This window comes from Lissotriton vulgaris, chromosome 7 (assembly GCF_964263255.1).
Source record: "Lissotriton vulgaris chromosome 7, aLisVul1.2, whole genome shotgun sequence".
Lineage (NCBI taxonomy): Eukaryota > Metazoa > Chordata > Amphibia > Caudata > Salamandridae > Lissotriton > Lissotriton vulgaris.
Window position 1 is genome coordinate 346,829,800 of NC_141695.1, and position 18,190 is coordinate 346,847,989.

The 18,190-nt window shown below is 43.9% G+C and overlaps 1 protein-coding gene across 1 annotated transcript; it reads right to left on the reverse strand.

Moving 5' to 3' along the window:
* Positions 1-5: 5 nt before the first annotated feature.
* LOC147701558 (prolactin-like) lies at positions 6-16,943 on the reverse strand. Its single transcript, XM_086930230.1, has 5 exons — positions 16,897-16,943; positions 13,654-13,835; positions 10,034-10,141; positions 8,400-8,579; positions 6-748 (listed from the first exon to the last, which is right to left on the reverse strand). The coding sequence occupies exons 1-5, from the start codon at positions 16,928-16,930 to the stop codon at positions 560-562; spliced, it is 693 nt and encodes a 230-aa protein (XP_086786356.1). The 5' UTR covers positions 16,931-16,943; the 3' UTR covers positions 6-559.
* Positions 16,944-18,190: the final 1,247 nt, after the last annotated feature.

Genomic DNA, 18,190 nt, shown 5'->3' on the forward strand with positions numbered 1-18,190 from the left:
AATCATAAACAACAAATTTGGAATCCTGCATGGAAGCGGTTTGTTGCTGCTGGAGAAGGTGAGTGGTTCCGGGCAAGAGTATCCTCGAGGCTAAGACAGCTCCTGTGACCACCTTATTATAGGGAGGGTCGGGGAGAACAGGGCAGTACGCAATGCAGCGAGACATAGGAAGATTAGGAGGCAGGGCAGTGCAAGACAGAGCCACCTGTTCAAACATCTACTTTCAAAACAGACATTCAAAGAGTGCAGTGTCGGACGAAAGAAACCATAGTCACATCACACTAGAAAGAGGAACTCAGAATAAAAGATGGAGAGCGATATAGTGGTATGCACTGATTAGAGACGGGTGGGGTACAGCAGGTCAGAACAACCTCTCCATCGTTTAGCCTTTCTCTATAGAGGCAGAGAAGGTTATAGAAGGATGACCGAAGGGAACTCTACACTGAGTGAGAAAACTTGTTTCAATCCTGATCTGGTGAGCTGCTCGGTGAGACACTGCCACACAGCGATGGCAGCCAAGGTGCCTGTGTCTGCGACTGGAGTAGAGAGGAATTGTCTGCTAGCAGCTGCCTTTATGTGCCAGGCGACATTTGAGAAGTTTCAGATAGTTGTCGATCTTGTGCGAGTCCCTTCGGAAGCAGTGCAGCAGATGGTAGAAGGCAAACAGGCGGGAATTGTCATCCGCCACATCTGTATCAGCCGGCCCCTGCCATTGCGGGAAAACAGTGTGCCCTGGAGCGCTCTGAAGCTAAACCGCAAAAGAGAAGTTTTTAGTTATTAACCATTTTCGATACTCCTAGGAATAATTTTTTCACCTCCATTCCATGTGTAATTTTTTTTTATAAACTTGATCTGTGGGTAAACATGCATGCTTGAATGTCATCCAGGTCTGGTAGATCTCTAGGCTTCTAAATCTTAAAGTGTGTAAGCCCTGGGCGGGCAGGAGACCTTTCTTTGTCACAGAAGTGATCGTGCTGGAAACAAGAGGACAAACCCTCAATCCTCTGTTTTCTGGGAGACACCACTGGCTGTAGTTAAAGTGAAAAGGAACACTGAGAAGCTGGAGAAGAAGCCACCCCCTGCCTATGCCTACAGATACTATTATGATCTAGATCTTGCAAGTAGTCTAAGACCTGGCTCTGTTAAACCAAGTGCAGTACCTGCCAAGTGAGTTGGATTTACTCAAGATACCCAACATGCTGCCATAAAAACAGAGAAAACATGGTACCAGCTCTCTCCTCTAAAGAAAGTGAAACAGTACTTCCAGAAAGCGACTTCCGAACTGCTTTCCAGCCCTTGTATTCAAGCATCTGAATGGTGGTCACACCCTGCCCGATGGTCTTCTAGTCTGTACATTGCCACCCTTTAACAATATCCTTCACACCTCAGCACATCTCCTCTGGGGCCTTTAGGACTTTAATCATATAACACCCATCCTGCTAGAACAGCATTGGCTCCCTTTGCTGGCCCGCATCATCCTCAAACTAACTGCATCGTTTACAAATCCATTATGATCAGCACCACTGCTTATATTGAAAAGAATCTCACAGTCTCTGGTGCTTCTTAGAAAACTCGCAGCTAGGATACCATCAATTTGGAGCTTAAGAAGTTTAAAAAATAAAATACAAGGCAGCAGTCCCTTTCCAACTATGCTCCCAGGATTTCGACCAACATCCCTGTATCCCAGAGGACACCCAAACCCTTCTCCAATTTATAAAATAGTTAACCCTTACGCTGCGGCGGCTATTCCGCCGCAGCGCTAACGGGGTGGGGCGGCCGCATGCTGGTGACAGAACCGCTCCGTCACCAGCCGCGGTTGAGCTGTGCTGGTGACGGAGCGGTTTCATCATGACCCACCCCGCTCATTAGAACGGCCGCGCAGGCGCGAAATCAGCGCCGCGCAGGCGCGGCGGCCGGGCCATGACGGAACCCCTCCGTCATCAGCACAGCCCAACCGTAGCTGATGGCGGAGCGGTTCCGTCATCAGCAGGGGAGGGGTTAAAGACACACCTTTTTGAAGGTCACTATGGCAATGCATTAACAGTCCACAAATCGGCTACCTTTCCTATCACTCCTTGACTCTATCTTAGTCTTTGACCCTGTACGGTGCTCTACTGCTGTTTGGCTAATTTTGCGCTGCAGAATTACGACACTCAAATCTAAAGATGTCCCCTGTGACTAATTGGTAGCTGGCTCAGAAGCAAAATGTAGGATTACATTTATTCTCTGAATTAGGCTTGAGTGTGGCCACACCCACTGCATGTTTAAATGTTTTTCGGTTATAGGAGAATGTACTGTTCTGAAAATGGGGCAGACTGGCAAACATTTCCTTTATGTCCCCAACCACTGTACTACTTCAATACTCCCTAGCCTCAGCTGCCACTGGAGATTATGGTAAAGTGTTGACATAGTGTTGTGTCTCCTTTGGTGATGAAGTGGTACAAATTCTTAAGGGGTTGGTTTAGCCACTAGGCCACTTTGTTATCACTTGAATAAAGCCCCCCTCAAACGTTTGGCTGTCTGCTCCAGTTTTATTAAAACAAGTTCCCAAGGCATGTACAACTTCTGACCTTGGCTCAGACTTTCCTTTGTTACGTATCTGTGACTTAGAGTGATGACGGCCCAATTGCATTGTCTCAATGAGACTGGACTGCATTAACCCCTCTGCCTACGTTTGCAATCCACACTGTTCTGGAACACCAGAGTTTCGGTATTGGTTCTCGCCTTGGTGTTAACAGTTTTACATATGTGAACAGGAATCCGTTACAACGGCCTTGGGTTGAGGGGCAGAAGGGGGGGGTGAGGGTGGGGGGGGGGGTCCCACAGCGTAATATATACTTATGTGTCGATAACGCACTAAATACCCATCCACATACTGCTAACCCCCTACAACGAGAGGTAGGGACGGCGTGGGTCAAAAAGTACCCGGTAGTCCCTGTACGCATAGAGGTGTCTTAAGTGTAAATATTAACTCGCAATGGTATTTAACTGTTATGCTGTGATGCTTTTATCAGCCTCCGACAGTGACTCCCAAATTGTTTCTGTGTGCTAACCATGACTCAGTAACTCCAGTGTTCATGTTATTGACCCGGGGTGTGAATGCAACAGCTTTCTGATGTAAATTCAATAGAAAAGACATAGAAAGAAAAAAGAATCAGGTGTACATATGTAGCCCTTCAGCATTCCACCCTGCACCTGTTATCAACAGCAGCTTTTTTGCAGCCCTTGACATTCCACCAGATGAGTAGTTCTAAAGCTAGCTCTGGTGTTGCTTCCTATCCGCTTCTTCTGGGCTTCAGTCTTCACTATCACAAATCAGTTTTTCTTGTTAGCCCGGTCGGTGAAATCTGCTCAGTTTACGGAGTATACGTAGTTATCCGCACTCCGCGAAGCACGCAGAGTTTTTTCCACTGCTCGCGCTGCCCCAGGGCCAAGTTGGCAATTGTGAGCGAAAAAAATTCACCTGCAGGCGAGATTTCTCAACGCTGGCTGTTGAAGGTGGTCAGGACCGCTCGCATTGAGAATGTTGCCGAGTAGAAAATTTACTTGAGTGGCAGAAAAGAAGCAGCACCCTCTTGTGCTGTGCATGGTGCCATTTGCGTTGATTTTCATGCGCAGGACAAACACCCGGTGCTGAAAATCAATGTGTACAGGCATGACCAAGCGCACTCCACCGCTTGCGGAACTCCATGTAGCGCAGCAGAGTTTTTTGGTCCGCGAACTCCGCCCAGATTTACTTACTTGCCAGAACTTGTTTTGTAACCATCAACATATTTCTCTGTCTCTAATACTTGCTTATTCTACACACTGATGGTTGTCCCCAGGAAGCAAGCGATTCATTTGTTAAATATTTTGTTGTTGATGTACGCACATTCATAATTGTCTAATTGTCTTAAACCATACGGAACTCCCTTGAACTGGGTTTCAGATTACTGTATCGTCATGACTGTGAAGTACAGTGGCCACAGGTATGCAATCTGTAGCAGAAGAGCATTAACTTAAGGAATAGCAGGCCGTAGGCAACCAATACATAGCGTAGTTCAGTTCAATCAATCAATCAGTATAAAAACCGAAATTACAGGTAACACATTTAAACCAGTAAAACTCACCAACAAATAAAATAAGTTGTAATAGAATGGTATTCATGAGTCCATCTTATTCCTAATACTAATGGAAGCAGACAGAAATCTGCTGACATGCATGTGCACTAACGCAAGTCAATACTAGGTCAAATTTGCAAATGTATCTACTGGGTTAAGAAACCTAGTGCACAAGTGACACATATAATTGACTTAAACATAAAATTCAAGGCTGTTTTTGAGGGTGCATCGCAAGGACAGAAGTTTAAAACATCAGACTCTGAACTCCCATTTAGAAATGTAAGGGAATAGTGCAAAATATCCATTCTATTCTTTTAAAGGGGAACGGTCCCATGTATTATGAACGTAATTGAATATAGTTACATAGATTCCCGTTTTTCATCAAAACCAAGGATTTGGCAGTAGCCTTCAAAAGTTAGTGACCCATCGTTGTATTTTTTTCATTTGGTAAAAGTGTTCCTAGCCTTTTTTTCTTTTTTAAATCCGATTTAGTAATGGTCTCGGGACTAGCAAAAAGATTGGAGCACTCCAGCTCTTAACAAAGTAATTTCTTTTATAACTTAGCCATTTAGAATACAGATAAAAATTCAGAGTAGCCTTTAACTAGTCTTAGTCTTCACAATGACTAGACCAGATAGATAACCAGAACAGAAGCAGTTCAAAATTAATTGTAGCCTGCAAGTAGGAAAGACCCAGTTCTTGGTGGAATAATGTGGACTACTCTGCAGGAGTGCTATTAACCATCAACAAAATAGTTTTTGCGTGAACTGTAAAACTCTGGAATCAGCAAAGCCCTAACATTTTGGTGTAGCACACTTCGGGTTGTTTAACGTTACCATATATGGTAGAGATACTTAACCCAATCTGGAAGAGTAGTTACCAACATTAGCCTTTAAGGATTCTTAAGACCTCCTTCTTGATGACCGGTTGTGAGAACAGCAGGTATTGTTATCAAAGATGATCCGCAAGTACAAGGAAATATGAACCTTCACAAAATCATGATTGTAAACAAAAAAGTGTGAAGCTTAGTAAGCCTGCGCCCTTATACCATGGCCTAAGATTGTGAATAGTTTGTGCTCAGATCTCGCCCATCTAAATGGGATATGACGTTTTTAAGAACTTTGTAAAGGCCATTATTCCATAACTTACCCTGGTGCACATGTCACAAAGTAAGTGCTGTAGAAAGGTGGCAATGCCGATGTTGACCCCTCTGTCACCAGGTAATAACTAAAGGTTAGATCTGTTGAGTCTGTCAAAAGCTTATTTGATGTCCATGAAAGCCAGATGAATGAGCCATTTTTTATTGAAGTATACTTATCTATATGGAGGTGGAGATTCTGACACTATGCTACTGTCCCCAAACCAGCTCTTAAACCATACTGTACCTCAGAAAAAATATTTTTCTCCTCTGCCCTAGTGGATCAAGGATGAGTCACCCAGCCTCCTTAAACACCAATTTTAAACCTGTCTGGACACTCACTTCCTCAATAGGATATATGGTCCAGCGCTGACACAGACTGGGCGCCTGCCCCTTCTAGGGTTCTAAAGTATAGGCATTTGTGTGTCTGCGGCATAGTCAATTAAGTCCTGAGAATGATTCCCATATTGTAAAAAGGGATCGAAACGCCGTCCACAATTAGTACCATGACTATTGAATATGTTCTATAAATAAGTTATGCTAGCATTGGTTCTCTAAACTGACATGTGACTTGTCCTGTTTATTATTTCTACAGTCAGTAAAAAATGTCTGAAATTTGAAATTATTGTTTCTTATTCTGCTGTTCCACACTTTATTATTTTGTATGTGTTATATGGTTGAATAAATGCATCTATATATCTTTTTGGGTCTTCTGACACAAAACTCGTTTTATATATGTGGTTTATGCCGAGGAATATTCTGTAGTAAGGGACCTCTTGTTCCTTTATAAATATGTTGATACCCTTGTCAACAGGTGATGGCTAAAGTTTAGATCTGTTGAGTCTATCAAAAGCTTATTTGATGTCCATGAAAGCCAGATGAATGAGACATTTTTTATTGATGTATACTTATCTATATGGAGGTGGAAATTCTGACAATGTTCTACTACTCTTAAACCAGCTTTTAAACCACACCGTACCTCAGAGAAAATATTTTTCTCCTATGCCTTGGTCAGTAGTTGCTCCAGGAGGACACCAAGCTACCTTAACCACCAAATCGATTAGACATATGGAAGCATGGGTCAACTCTTTTGGCCTCTTTGAAAACAGGAATAATGATAGGCTGGAACCAAGAGACCCGGATGGTGGAATTACTTCCAGCATTGAGTACTGTAGCGCCTATGGTGGCCCATTAATCTATGTTGTTCTTAAAGAGATATATGGGTTAGTTAGCCGTTCAGTGCCCTACGAATCTAAACAAATTGGTAAAGGTTTAAATAGCTGTATATGAAAATCACATTTAATCAAAAATGGTTGATATTTGACAGGGTTGTGAAACGATGAAGAGTCCAGGAACTCTAGTGAACACATTTGTTGTCATTCTGACAAGTTAAGAGAGAGTGTAGTAGTGAGCCGCGAATTATGCTAAACAACAAAAAAACAGATGTAAGCTAGCATTGGCTTCATAAAGTTATAACAGTAGAGATAAAGTGGATAGAGGAAAGTCTAGCAAGTTTTAAAATAGAGTGGAAATGGATAAGTAATAATACAAGAAAGGGAAAGATATGAAAATCACTTAGGAGAAACAGTGTGTGGCTTGATGCTCAGTTTATAGGAGGTAGATATTGCAACCTTGCAGATCAGAGTCATAATATGGGGTGAAATAATACTTTATAGATGTAGAGAAGATTTTCTAAAGACTAAATCCTCCCAGGAGTAGGAGAACAGGGAGTAAAGTGTTATACTAACAATTAGAACATTGGAATGTTGGGAGCTCCATTGCAGACAATGGAGTGCTCCCTGCTTCTATGGGCGGGTAAAGGCCCGCAGAGCAACATTCCAATGTTCTACAAAGGCTTCTTGAAGTTCGAGGGGATATAAATCCCCTTGAGCTGCGAGAACACTTTGTTTGATTTGTTAGAACATTTTGCCCTCTAGTGGCAGAATGTTCTAATAGCCTTATAGCCCTTCGTAGCAGGGCTATACCGGCAAGAGACCCGGATGGTGGAACTACTTCCAGCATTGAGTACTGTAGCGCCTATGGTGGCCCATTAATCTATGTTGTTCTTAAAGATATATATGGGTTAGTTAGCCGTTCAGTGCCCTACGAATCTAAACAAATTGGTAAAGGTTTAAATAGCTGTATATGAAAATCACATTTAATCAAAAATGGTTGATATTTGACAGGGTTGTGAAACGATGAAGAGTCCAGGAACTCTAGTGAACACATTTGTTGTCATTCTGACAAGTTAAGAGAGAGTGTAGTAGTGAGCCGCAAATTATGCTAAACAACAAAAAAACAGATGTAAGCTAGCATTGGCTGTCTCGTTAAAGTCCCTCGCCTTTGGCTCGGGCCTTTAACGATTCAGCTGGCCTTTAATAGCTGGTATAGGCGGGCTATAAGAGTGCAGACGTGTGATAAGACCCCAGTGTTGTGGTTTCCAAAGGAACAACTTATTTAGGTGATTTACATTTTTAAAAGAGGGAGCATTCTTGATAGTGTGAGGGAATTCCAGATTGTGGGGTCATTTTCAGATAAGGGCCTTGAAATCATAGTCATTATAAAACGTACAGTGGGGAATTATGAAATTTAGATCTTATGGCTCTGCATGCCTCACTTGTGAGCCTTTTCAGGAAGGCAAAATGTCATCGATCAAGTAATTAAGGGAAACCTTGCAGCAGCATGAAGAACAGCTTTTAGTGGAGTGGGCCTATATTTCAGGACGCTGTTGAGATGGGTAAACCCATAGTCCAGTCTCAAAATAGCCATCCCCTTTACTGTTAGTTTCAAATACTAAGGAGAGAGTACATGTTGTAGATTCCTGGATTTAGGACGTGGAAACTGGCAGATGTGTCCCTTGAGGTTTCGGAGCATGGGTCAACCTTTTTGTAGGACCAAGTGCATCATTCAGTCCAGATATGGTCCATGCTTTCTGAATATTAACCGCTCCTTTTAGTTCCAAAGCTACAGGAAGTCATACGGATGGAATGAGTGCTTTCTGCCCGTGGCGTGCATATTTGGAACATCATTCCGTAAAACTTTTGTTGCTTCTCTCCATAAATCAAGTGAAGTATATGTTTATTTTAAAGGGTTTATAGTTTCCTGCTAATGAAGGAGTGAATATCTGTGCTCTACAGGTGTATCATCCACCTAATACTCACTCTGCCAGAGATCTTCTCCATCCCTTCCAGGAGACGCTTGGTTTGCTCCTCCATTTCCATCGCCTTCAGGACGGTGGTGTCCGGAGCATCCGCGAAGGTCTGTGCCTGGGTGGACAAATGAAGCAGGGGGACATTCCAGGAGCGCAGCAGCCTCAGCACCAGGTGCATCAGTTCCTCGTGCTGGGGGGAAACAGAAAACATTGCTTTTCCAACAAGAGCCAACTATATGTGTTCTAGAATAGTGGTTCCTGCCCGTTTGACTTCTGCGGACCCCTGGTAATCATTACTGGAAACCAGGGACCTCTGCTTTACCATTATTGGAATCCAGGGACCGCGGCTGTAACATTATTGGAATCCAGGTGCCCCCACTAAGTCATTATTGAAAGGTGGGGACCCTGGCTAACTATTTTCGATTATTTCAACCTCAAAACAATATCCCCCCAAAACTACAGAAACAAGTATACAAATATTGATATATTTTATTTAATTCACAAATATTTATTGAATTTTTTATTTTTATTTTAATGGGAAGGTTGGAGCGTTTCTAAATTCAATTTAGGCTACTCAGCATCGATACTATGTTCTGTTTGGTGCATTTGTACTGCTCCTACAATCAACTGGACGATACTAATGACTTTTTTAGCCTCCAATTTCAAATTCCTTCGCATTTACATACCTTTTCATTTTTTTATTTTACATTTTGCTTCTTTATGTATGATATACACTTTATTAATCTGTTCATACTATTTATTTTTCTAAGCAGTTGCGGACTCGCAGGGAAGACTTTGCAGATACCCAGGGATCCCCGGACGGCAGGTTAAGATACACTGTTCTAGAACATTGTGCGATGACGCCAGCTTAGGTTTTGAGATGTGTTGTGGCATTGTTCATTAGAGTTTGCATCCCTGCCAGATGAGTGCCTACTTACTGGAAACAATGACGACAACCCTGCCTCTAAGTCTGCATCACCCACAAAGCTCTTTATTAAAAAAAAAAAAAACCTAGAAACCAAATTTTCCAGAGCAGGTAGACGGCGGGCACTGAGAAGTTCCAACTCACTTCATCTCATACCCACTGAGCTGAAAAAGTAATCCACCCAGGCACATGCTTTCTCAGGAAATGCCCCAATGATATTGAACTCACTCCCCAAAGACCTCCACTGAACCCCCTCATTTTCTTGCTTTAAACAAGTCCTCAACTCTCTGCTACTTAACAGCTGCTGCAACTCGCAAACAAGTTGATCCAGGTTTCCCAGAGACCTTGCCCCACTCTATAGACACTCATTGTGATCTCCTGACCCAGTCAGTCCATACTTTGGCACCACTAACGTCACCATCTTTTTGGTGTATTTTTGTATGTACTTTGCTTTGTTGGTTCTCACTATTTTAATGATGTTTTGTAGATACTTCCCTTTATCTGCATTTGATCCACAGGTATCCTCACTTGTACCTCGAATTAACATATGTTCACAACTTGTAACGCGCTCTGATACCTAAAGGTCTACCTAGCGCTATATAAAACTCTTTAAAAATGTTTGTTTTTAAGTGCAGCGCGCTGCCTGTATTTCCCTGGATTCCACAGTGGTACCTGTTTACTCAGCACCCTCCTCCTCTTCAATTCCCCTTTCTACTCACGTCAATCTGCAGGGCCTGCTCCTTATCCTCAGGGGTGCCCAGGGACGAGGTGTGGCAGCTGTTGATGGCTTTAGAAAGGAACTGTTGGCCTCGCCCATAACGTTCATCCTGCAAGAAAGTAGGACACATGGTTCTCTGCCTGGTCGTTTGCAGATCTGGTGAGACAGTGGTCATAACGTTCCAGCTCTTCACTTACATCACTTTTACTCGTCACGGCTTATCCTAACAACTATTTCACGCTCCACAAGCTTATTTCTCAAGCCTTCATCATATTGCGATTCTGGTACTGGCATTCCCGCCTAGGATGCTCATAAGTGGTGTGATGTTCTCAAAATGGGAAAGTGCACAGGAGCAGAGATAGTGGGATTAAAGATCACCTAGGAGCGACTGTTATGGTGAGTTCTCTAGGTTTCCGTGGGTTATGCATATTAGGTCGTATACATATAAAAGTCACTGAGACTTAACTAGACCCTAACTTTTGAACAACTCTTTTGAATCATTTTTTATTCTGTATGGATCAGCTAAGCTTGGTGCTACAAGAAATCTCTTGACTAGGACTTGTAGTATTATATATTTTGTCCTTCTCACCTTTCTCGTCATCCCTTTCCCCATCGATTTCTCTTTAGGACTTAAAGGTGCTTTGCTTATGTAGCAATAGCACTAAAGTACCACTAACAATATAACGAAAGGTATAGAAGGCCAGGTGAATAGTGATAGAAAATACACAAACGCAGGTCTACCCACGACTATATGAACTGCCATTTTCTGTTGATAAAATTAACCCGGTGCATTTTTTGTTTCTTCTTTCCTACTCACAAGGAGGGACCACAATCTCTGCCCTTGCTGCTGTGCAACCAAACCTTTATGACTAGTATATGAATAAAGAAGGCTGCGCCACTTGCATAGAAAGAGTCACTTTTGACCATGGGAACGCCTTTAGCTTAAGGCATTGATGGGAACATACGCCTGTAGAATGCAAGCTTGCCAGGGAGAAGTAAATTTGTGCAAGATTGTGTTTTGAGAGGGTTTTGGCGTGATACAAGGAATTGACCATTGCAAGGACCTCCTGGGCACAGAAAGAGACACTGAAAGACGGCTGGGAGGGTTGATTTGATGGATTTTGTTCCAAAGCTGTAGCTTGCCCACTAAGGGCTAGATGTACAAAGATCAGAATAGTGATTTCCTAATTCCGATTTTTTTGCAATTAGGAATTCGCTATTCCTAATGTATGAAACTCTTTTGAGTTTCATTAGCGATTCATAGTTGGTCGCATTTAGACCTACCCCGGGGATATTAATGGTGTAGGTCGCAATTTGCGACCCACTGCGATTAGCTGCCATCACAGGGATGAAGGCCTGCAGGGGTCAGCAGACCACCATGTCTGTGATTGCTTTTAAATAAAGCAACCTTTTATTTTTTGTAATAACAACCGGTTTTACGTAAAGGAAAACTGCATGCGTTTAAAAAGCAAAAAATGAAACTTTAAAGTTTCATTTTTTAGGGGTAGGCAGTGGTCTGGGGAAACGTTGCCTGTTCTTGGAAGATATTTTCCTAACCATTCTCAAAGGGGAAGGGGTCCCTTGGTGACTCCTTCCTATTTGAGAATAGGTTATCACCATTTTTCAAATGGCAGTATGTTGTGAATGCTTTGCGTCCGAATTTTGGACGCAAAACAATCGTACATACCATTTAAATTCGGTATTAGGAAAGGACGCTCTCAACATTCACCTTCCTAATACCAAATTACAAAACCCAAATAGTGATTCAGTAACAAGTTGTAGAATCGCAATTTGGGCATTGTACATCCCAAAAAGCTTTTTTGATGTCGCAAATGTCTCGATTCTGCGGTTCGGACTGTTTAAAACTAAAAAAATGCTTCATATATCTAGCCCCAAATGTATTACTGGAATTACGTGAGTATCCATGTGTTCACATTGAGAGACGATGTTGCTCTTATGGGCGAGGTGGAGCTCAGTGCTTTTTGATTGCAAGACTGTCAGAACGAGTGACTTCTCGCAATGCCCTTTGAAGACTTCCTTAAACTTGCAGAGACTGCACAAGATCAAGCTTTTCATTAGCCCGGAGATGAGACTCTCTTCATGGTGCTATGTCTACCCTACAGTGGTGATGCTTGCTGGCCTGACAAAAATATTGCTAGGTCATCTGAAACCCGTAGACTACGCTACTGCCCAACTCTTCACTGGTGAGCAGAGGGCTGAGCACATAGCAACTCTAAGGCTTTTACTACCCTCCCTTGGGCATTGCTTCTCCTTCAATGTGTCCTGCATCACCTGCACCTCCCAATCTGTTAACCTGTTACAAAAACTGTACGTTGGTTGTATTCATGGGGGACCTCACTACAAAGCTAACACCTTCAGAACAGTTTCTTTGATCTCTTATGATTATCTTCTAATTGGATAGTCTAAGCAAGCCATCCGTGGTGTTTACATTGAGTTCTCGGGATATGTTCTCTTTTATATATTGCTACTAAGTTATTCTGTGCCACCAGGTGAATGCCTTACATAAAAACAGTAATAGCGTTATATAAACATTTTTGGGCCAAGATCCCCACGCCCCCAGCCAGGCCCTAAAATAATTTGTTGGGACACTCCACCTCAAAATTTCCTATTTTCTCTGAGTTATTTTGTACTATTTAACTTCTCAGACATTGCATGTTATTCAGACTTCTCTTTTGAAGCATCTTCTGGCAGGTACTTGGGCAAAATCCAATATGTTTCCAGTGACACTACGTGGCTGAGAATGCGTCAGTCCTTCTGGCCGCAGTCTCACACCCTGCTTGGTATCTCCTTGAGGCCCCCATACCAAAGACCACTGAGGCAATAAATTCATATTTAAAATGATATATTAAATTCATGTATATAAATATATAGAACTATGAATTGCTTAGACAAGACCGAGTGGTTGGTAACTGTATCACTTAAGGAACTTGTCCCACATGTATTGGCTTGTCGTGCTGCTGATTGGTGGGATAGGGTACCATTTACTCACAGTTTTACTTTGTGTTGCACAAGCTCTCCCCATTGCAGTCGCTGACCTACTGATCATTAGCATGAGCTGGAAATACCTTGGGAAGATTTCCCAGTCTGGGGCGAGGCCTGTCCGTTTGGGTGGAGCAGGCATGTAAAGCGAATGGTCATGACCATGATGGTTGTTTCAACTGCCAAGTGATTCATTGGTGTCAAGGTAACCAGTACTGGTTTGACATTCCTTCTTTGGGGGCAGAGCTGTGTGGAAAGCTAGTATTATCACCCATTATGTCAGGACTTCTGCTTATTAGCTCTTTGATAATGGTTAACACCTGGTTACTCAAGCAGAACTTGCCCTCCCTGCTATTTTTAAAATTTACATCCATGTAAGCAAATAAACTCTGTGTATTACAGATAACATATTTAGTAGTATGTCATGATATTAGGGATATATAAAGCAATCTTTCACCCAAAGGACTTTTGGCGCTAGGAAAGCTGGAGGGATTCAGAGACATGATGGTTGTGAGCTGTAGGTTACACATTCATAAAGTTGAAAAACTTTTTCAAGATCTTGCCCTCCTCCAACAGTTCTCTTGCCCTGAAGACAGCTTAGCCGTGGTAGTGCATACTCACAAAGTCTTCAAACACTTCCGTCGAGAGGGCGTGGATGTAGTGCGAAAGTTTCACTGCCCTGTCGAAGAGGTCTCCGATTAAGATCTGGCACTGGGCAGGCCCACCGGAGCAAATGGGGACGGAGACAACACCCTTCCTTATGAGTAATACATTGAAGACGAGCAGGACTGCTAGTAGTGTACCTGGAAGGACAGAAGGTAGATGAGAGGCACCAAAACACTGCATTACACAACACAGCCTCACTGGGGGCTAAAGCCATGCACCTCCTTCAGAGCATCCACTGTTTTTGCACGGAGGCCCATGCACCTGCCGCTCTTCCAATGCACCTCTCCCATGACCTTCAGCTCCTGCGGTCGTTCCAGCCCAAAACCCTTGGACTAGTTTCTTGTATCACAGAACGGACCTGAATAAAAACCTGCCTATTCCCAGCCACTGTATTGGAAACTATCATCTCTTCATGCTTGCACATGCTGTCGCACATTGTAATGGCTCTCATACACCTTTTGTAGCAGAGTTGGGCTCTGCAAGTGTTGTGTGCACAGGCAAAGATTGGTTGAACTGGCCCATGCCAGAGACTTGCGATGAACAAGGCTTTGAGCAACCATAGCTGTGGTTCAGTATTAGTGAAGCCTTGGCAGCTCGCGGTTCACTCACATGTGCTAGTGTAATAATTTCTACTGCAGTAACCAGTATCAGTGCACACCAGCCATAGACTTAGAACCAGACTATGCATGGTGATATGCGTAGACATTTATATGTGTGAATGATCCTAGACTGAGCATGTGCATAGGCGTATAATCAAGCATGTGGATACTCTTTTCATATGCAGATGCCCTACCTTAGCAACTAAATAACTGCACCACAACTACTGGCCATCATCAACTCCATTGATAATGAACATCATCAACAATCATCATCATCGATAATCAACATCATCAATAAATGCACCACAACTACTGTCCATCATAAACTCCACCGATAATAAACATCATCAACAATCATCATCGATAATCAACATCATCAATAAATGCACCACAACAACTGTCCCTCGTCAGCTCCTTCACTTCGCCACAGTGAGGCAGCCATCTTGAAAGTTCACCCGGATCCTGTCAGATATTTAGCTGGTGTGTACAGACTGGGGAGGACCCTGTCGGGCCCTGCCGGGCCCTACCTGCAACTACGGGGCTGATTCATGTCTGATTCCAATGTGGGCAGTCTTTGTCCAGGTGCAAAAGGCACATCTGTCCTGTGCCCACCCGTAAACCATGTATGCTGCACTACTTTCTCAAAAAAGAGAAGCTTAGTTTTCAAAGACTCTTGGAACAGGAGTTTTGAAGGAAAGCTAGAACGGGAGGGATACTGGAAGAGACTGGGCAGTGCATTGGGGCTTTGATCGCGACTTTTAAAGATTTCTTTAATTGTGTGTTCAAGATAACATCTGAGGATTTACACGGAAAGCAGATAGGAATTGCACAAACGGCCTTTTCTGAAGAAAACCCCCACATAATTGGCCTACATGGCTGTGGGGTGTGTTTGTTTCCTCGCTGTACCGCACATCATTGTGCTCTGCCTGGTTTCGAGAAATAGAATCCGAGACACTCTGTGGTCAGATGGTGGAAGCACCCCCTGTAGGCCAGGAGAAGCAGTAAACATGTTACTGTCATTAGTGGACGCTTACTTTCCTTTGAACACGAGGGTCCGCGAATGAACAATATTCAGTAATATTACTCCTGATGCAGTGTTAAGGGGGCGTGTTCCTTCGCTTTGTGACGCTGGTCATTGGCAATAGCCAGGTGTAATGTGGCAATGTAGGTGTTTGTACGATGGCGAATTCTTGGACGCCACTTCTCTGCTACTGACTGCCACGGCTGAGAAATATGCTTCCCGTGCCTGACCAGTCTGCCAAGTTCTCCCCAAGGGGCAGCAGAGGGGAGGGAGGGGCATAGACCATGGACGTCAATTCACCGAAGTGACAGGAGTAGTGGAAGTGACATCACACGCCCTTTGACTTCCACTTTCAGTCAAAAAACATACACACAAATTCACACATATACATACACTCTGGCACACTTAAACACACTCTCACCTGCAAGCACGCGCACAACATCAATTGAAAAGCATGTTTTAACATCAGCTGCCTTGGAAGGGCAAATTCCAGCTTCCTGCACTCCATTTGTATTACACTATTAGTGAATAATATATTTTATGTATTCACTATTAGTGTAAAAAAAATTGACAGAAAATAAAGAGCTGCGACCCCTGGCGCCCCTAAATGATGTCCATGGCATAGATCTTCATTCTATTATCAGTAGGGTTTTATTATGTTTGAACCAGCCACAGTCAGCATTCAGACCGCTTGGCACGGATCCTATACACAGGTCAAAGGTCATGTGACGCAGAACAATAAATATAAATAATGACAAAGCAGGCAGCCGATCATACAATGGAGATCAGAAACCTGTGTAGAGACCCTCAGTAAAACGGTTCTGGGGTCCCAGGTGGAAAGGTCTGTAAACAACACGAGAGGTTCAGGCCAGTGCAGCATACGGGGCCCCAGACAACTTTCCTGTCAGTGTAGGCCTCGCTTACACACGAGAAAACGGGGGGTGGAGGGGGGGGAGTAGGAGGGGGCTGCTGTGACTTGCTACAGAGGGGAATGTTCCAATTTAAACCTAATTATTAAACTCTGACTGCCAGCTAAGATTGTTTTCTTGTGCTTCAATGACATCACTTCGAGGCAGGTGTGACCAGCTGTTCGTGGTACTCTATAAATGACCTCATGTATATGTACCTATAATATATATATACATATATACACGTATAAGCACCATTAAGGCAAGGCAAGAGACCGCTGGCTTTATCTTTCTATATTGTGCTTTTTAAAATCCTGAAAAGACTTATTTCAAAAGCAAAGGAGAAAAGAGGATGAAAGACAAGTGGCAGGTTTATCGCAGCTGGCCTGTTTCATTAGGTTGCAATGTGGCAACATGCATGGCTTCTAGGCGCTAAGCTGAGTTACAAAGCCCACGCGCTAACACGCTCTTCCACGTTTCCAGATGCACACTTTCAAGTCCTGCATTTCATTATATGTGCGCCCCCTAAAGATGCACTGGTGTTCCATCCTCCTACTCTGCCCATTCCCCACTATTACAACATTTAGAAATGGACTTTTCTCCTCCTGACAGAGTCACACCCGCAGGTGCCCTCTTAGAATGGCCCCATCATCGGATGCAGAAGTGGTACCTGCCAGTGAAGTCCCCATGGTAGTCGCGATCATGGCTGCAGACTGGTTCCCCTCTCCTCCGATGGCCCTCAGAGTCCTGGTTCTTGCGCTCTCCCCTTCCCCTGGCGTGGACGGACACTTTATACCCGCAGAAGCGGTGCTGGCCTATGCGTGCTTCATGCCTGTGACATCAGGATGGTAATCAGAAACATACAGCAGCGCTCCATATTCACGAGATGCTCCTCTGCCTGGGCAGGCTGTGCTCATCACCAAGGCTTGGTTGAAGGAAGTGATCTAATTACTGTAATTTGTGCCTAAGCTCTGGGCTTTAGGAGAGGGCCTCTGGTCGCCCCCTGGCCCGCCGCCTCTCCCGCCGCGGCTATGCTTGGAGAGGCCTTGCTGTGGCCTGGTCTGCCATGCTGTCATGAGCTGCCAGGTCTAGCCTACCTGTACCTGGCTGGGACATAGACAGCCACCTGCACGTGGCTGGAGCCTGGACCCACCATGAGGGAGCAGTGGGAGCTCTAAAGGGCTTGAGCTTCGGGCATCTTGCCTGTCGCTGTACACCGACCCCCAACATATGGGGTTAATAAAACATCTGAAAGTCATTTGTTCTTCAGTGCCTCTGGGCCATGGTCTGTCAAGAAGGGCTTTGCAGCATTGGTGGCACTTTGCATTCTGGCTCCTTTCCAATCCTCGTAATGGACCATAACGTGATTCTGGCCTGTTATTTTGATCCCATTCCGCACTTGTGTAAAACTCAGTAAATTCTTCTGAAATATCTCGCATTACTGATGCAGAGCTAGAGAGGAGGCATGCACGTTCAGAAGAAACTGTTGGAACCCGAAGTTGAGGGATTCTAACCTCATCTCTTTGTGGTCCGATTCCTGCCCAAAAAGATGGCTTCTCGTGTAGTGTTTGGACCACACGCCTCTTGTGTTTTTAGGAGTTCTTTGGTTTAGAAGCTAACAGCACTATCGTGCTCTAGAGTGGATCTTAAAACATAGAAAGTGATCCCAGTTACGACAACCCTCCTCCAAACTACCCTTAGAGAAGCCATTTCAAGATGTCCTCCTTCCATGTGCCTCCTGTAGAAAGCTTCTGCTTGGGTCCTGATGAGGCCACAAGTTCTGCATATGAAGGGATAAGGCACCGAATTCCTTTGATATTCAGATTCTTAACTGTGAAATTTAAGTTATACTCGCCAGCTCCTAACTTTCAGGGGACTCCTGCCTGCTGGCACCTAGGACAGTGGGAGCAGCCTACAAGAAGGCATCCTATTCTTCTCTCGAAATACTGGCTCTCAAATTAGTG

What these genes read in the sequence shown, in the direction of transcription:
- LOC147701558 (XM_086930230.1), bottom strand. Translation starts at nt 16,930, where the DNA reads ATGATCGCGACTACCATGGGGACTTCACTGGCAG. An exon ending in CATGGGGACTTCACTGGCAG is followed by an intron (nt 13,836 to 16,896) that starts GTACCACTTCTG and finishes CTGTCCTTCCAG; the next exon opens with GTACACTACTAGCAGTCCTG. An exon ending in AGCAGGCCCTGCAGATTGAC is followed by an intron (nt 8,580 to 10,033) that starts GTGAGTAGAAAG and finishes GTTTCCCCCCAG; the next exon opens with CACGAGGAACTGATGCACCT.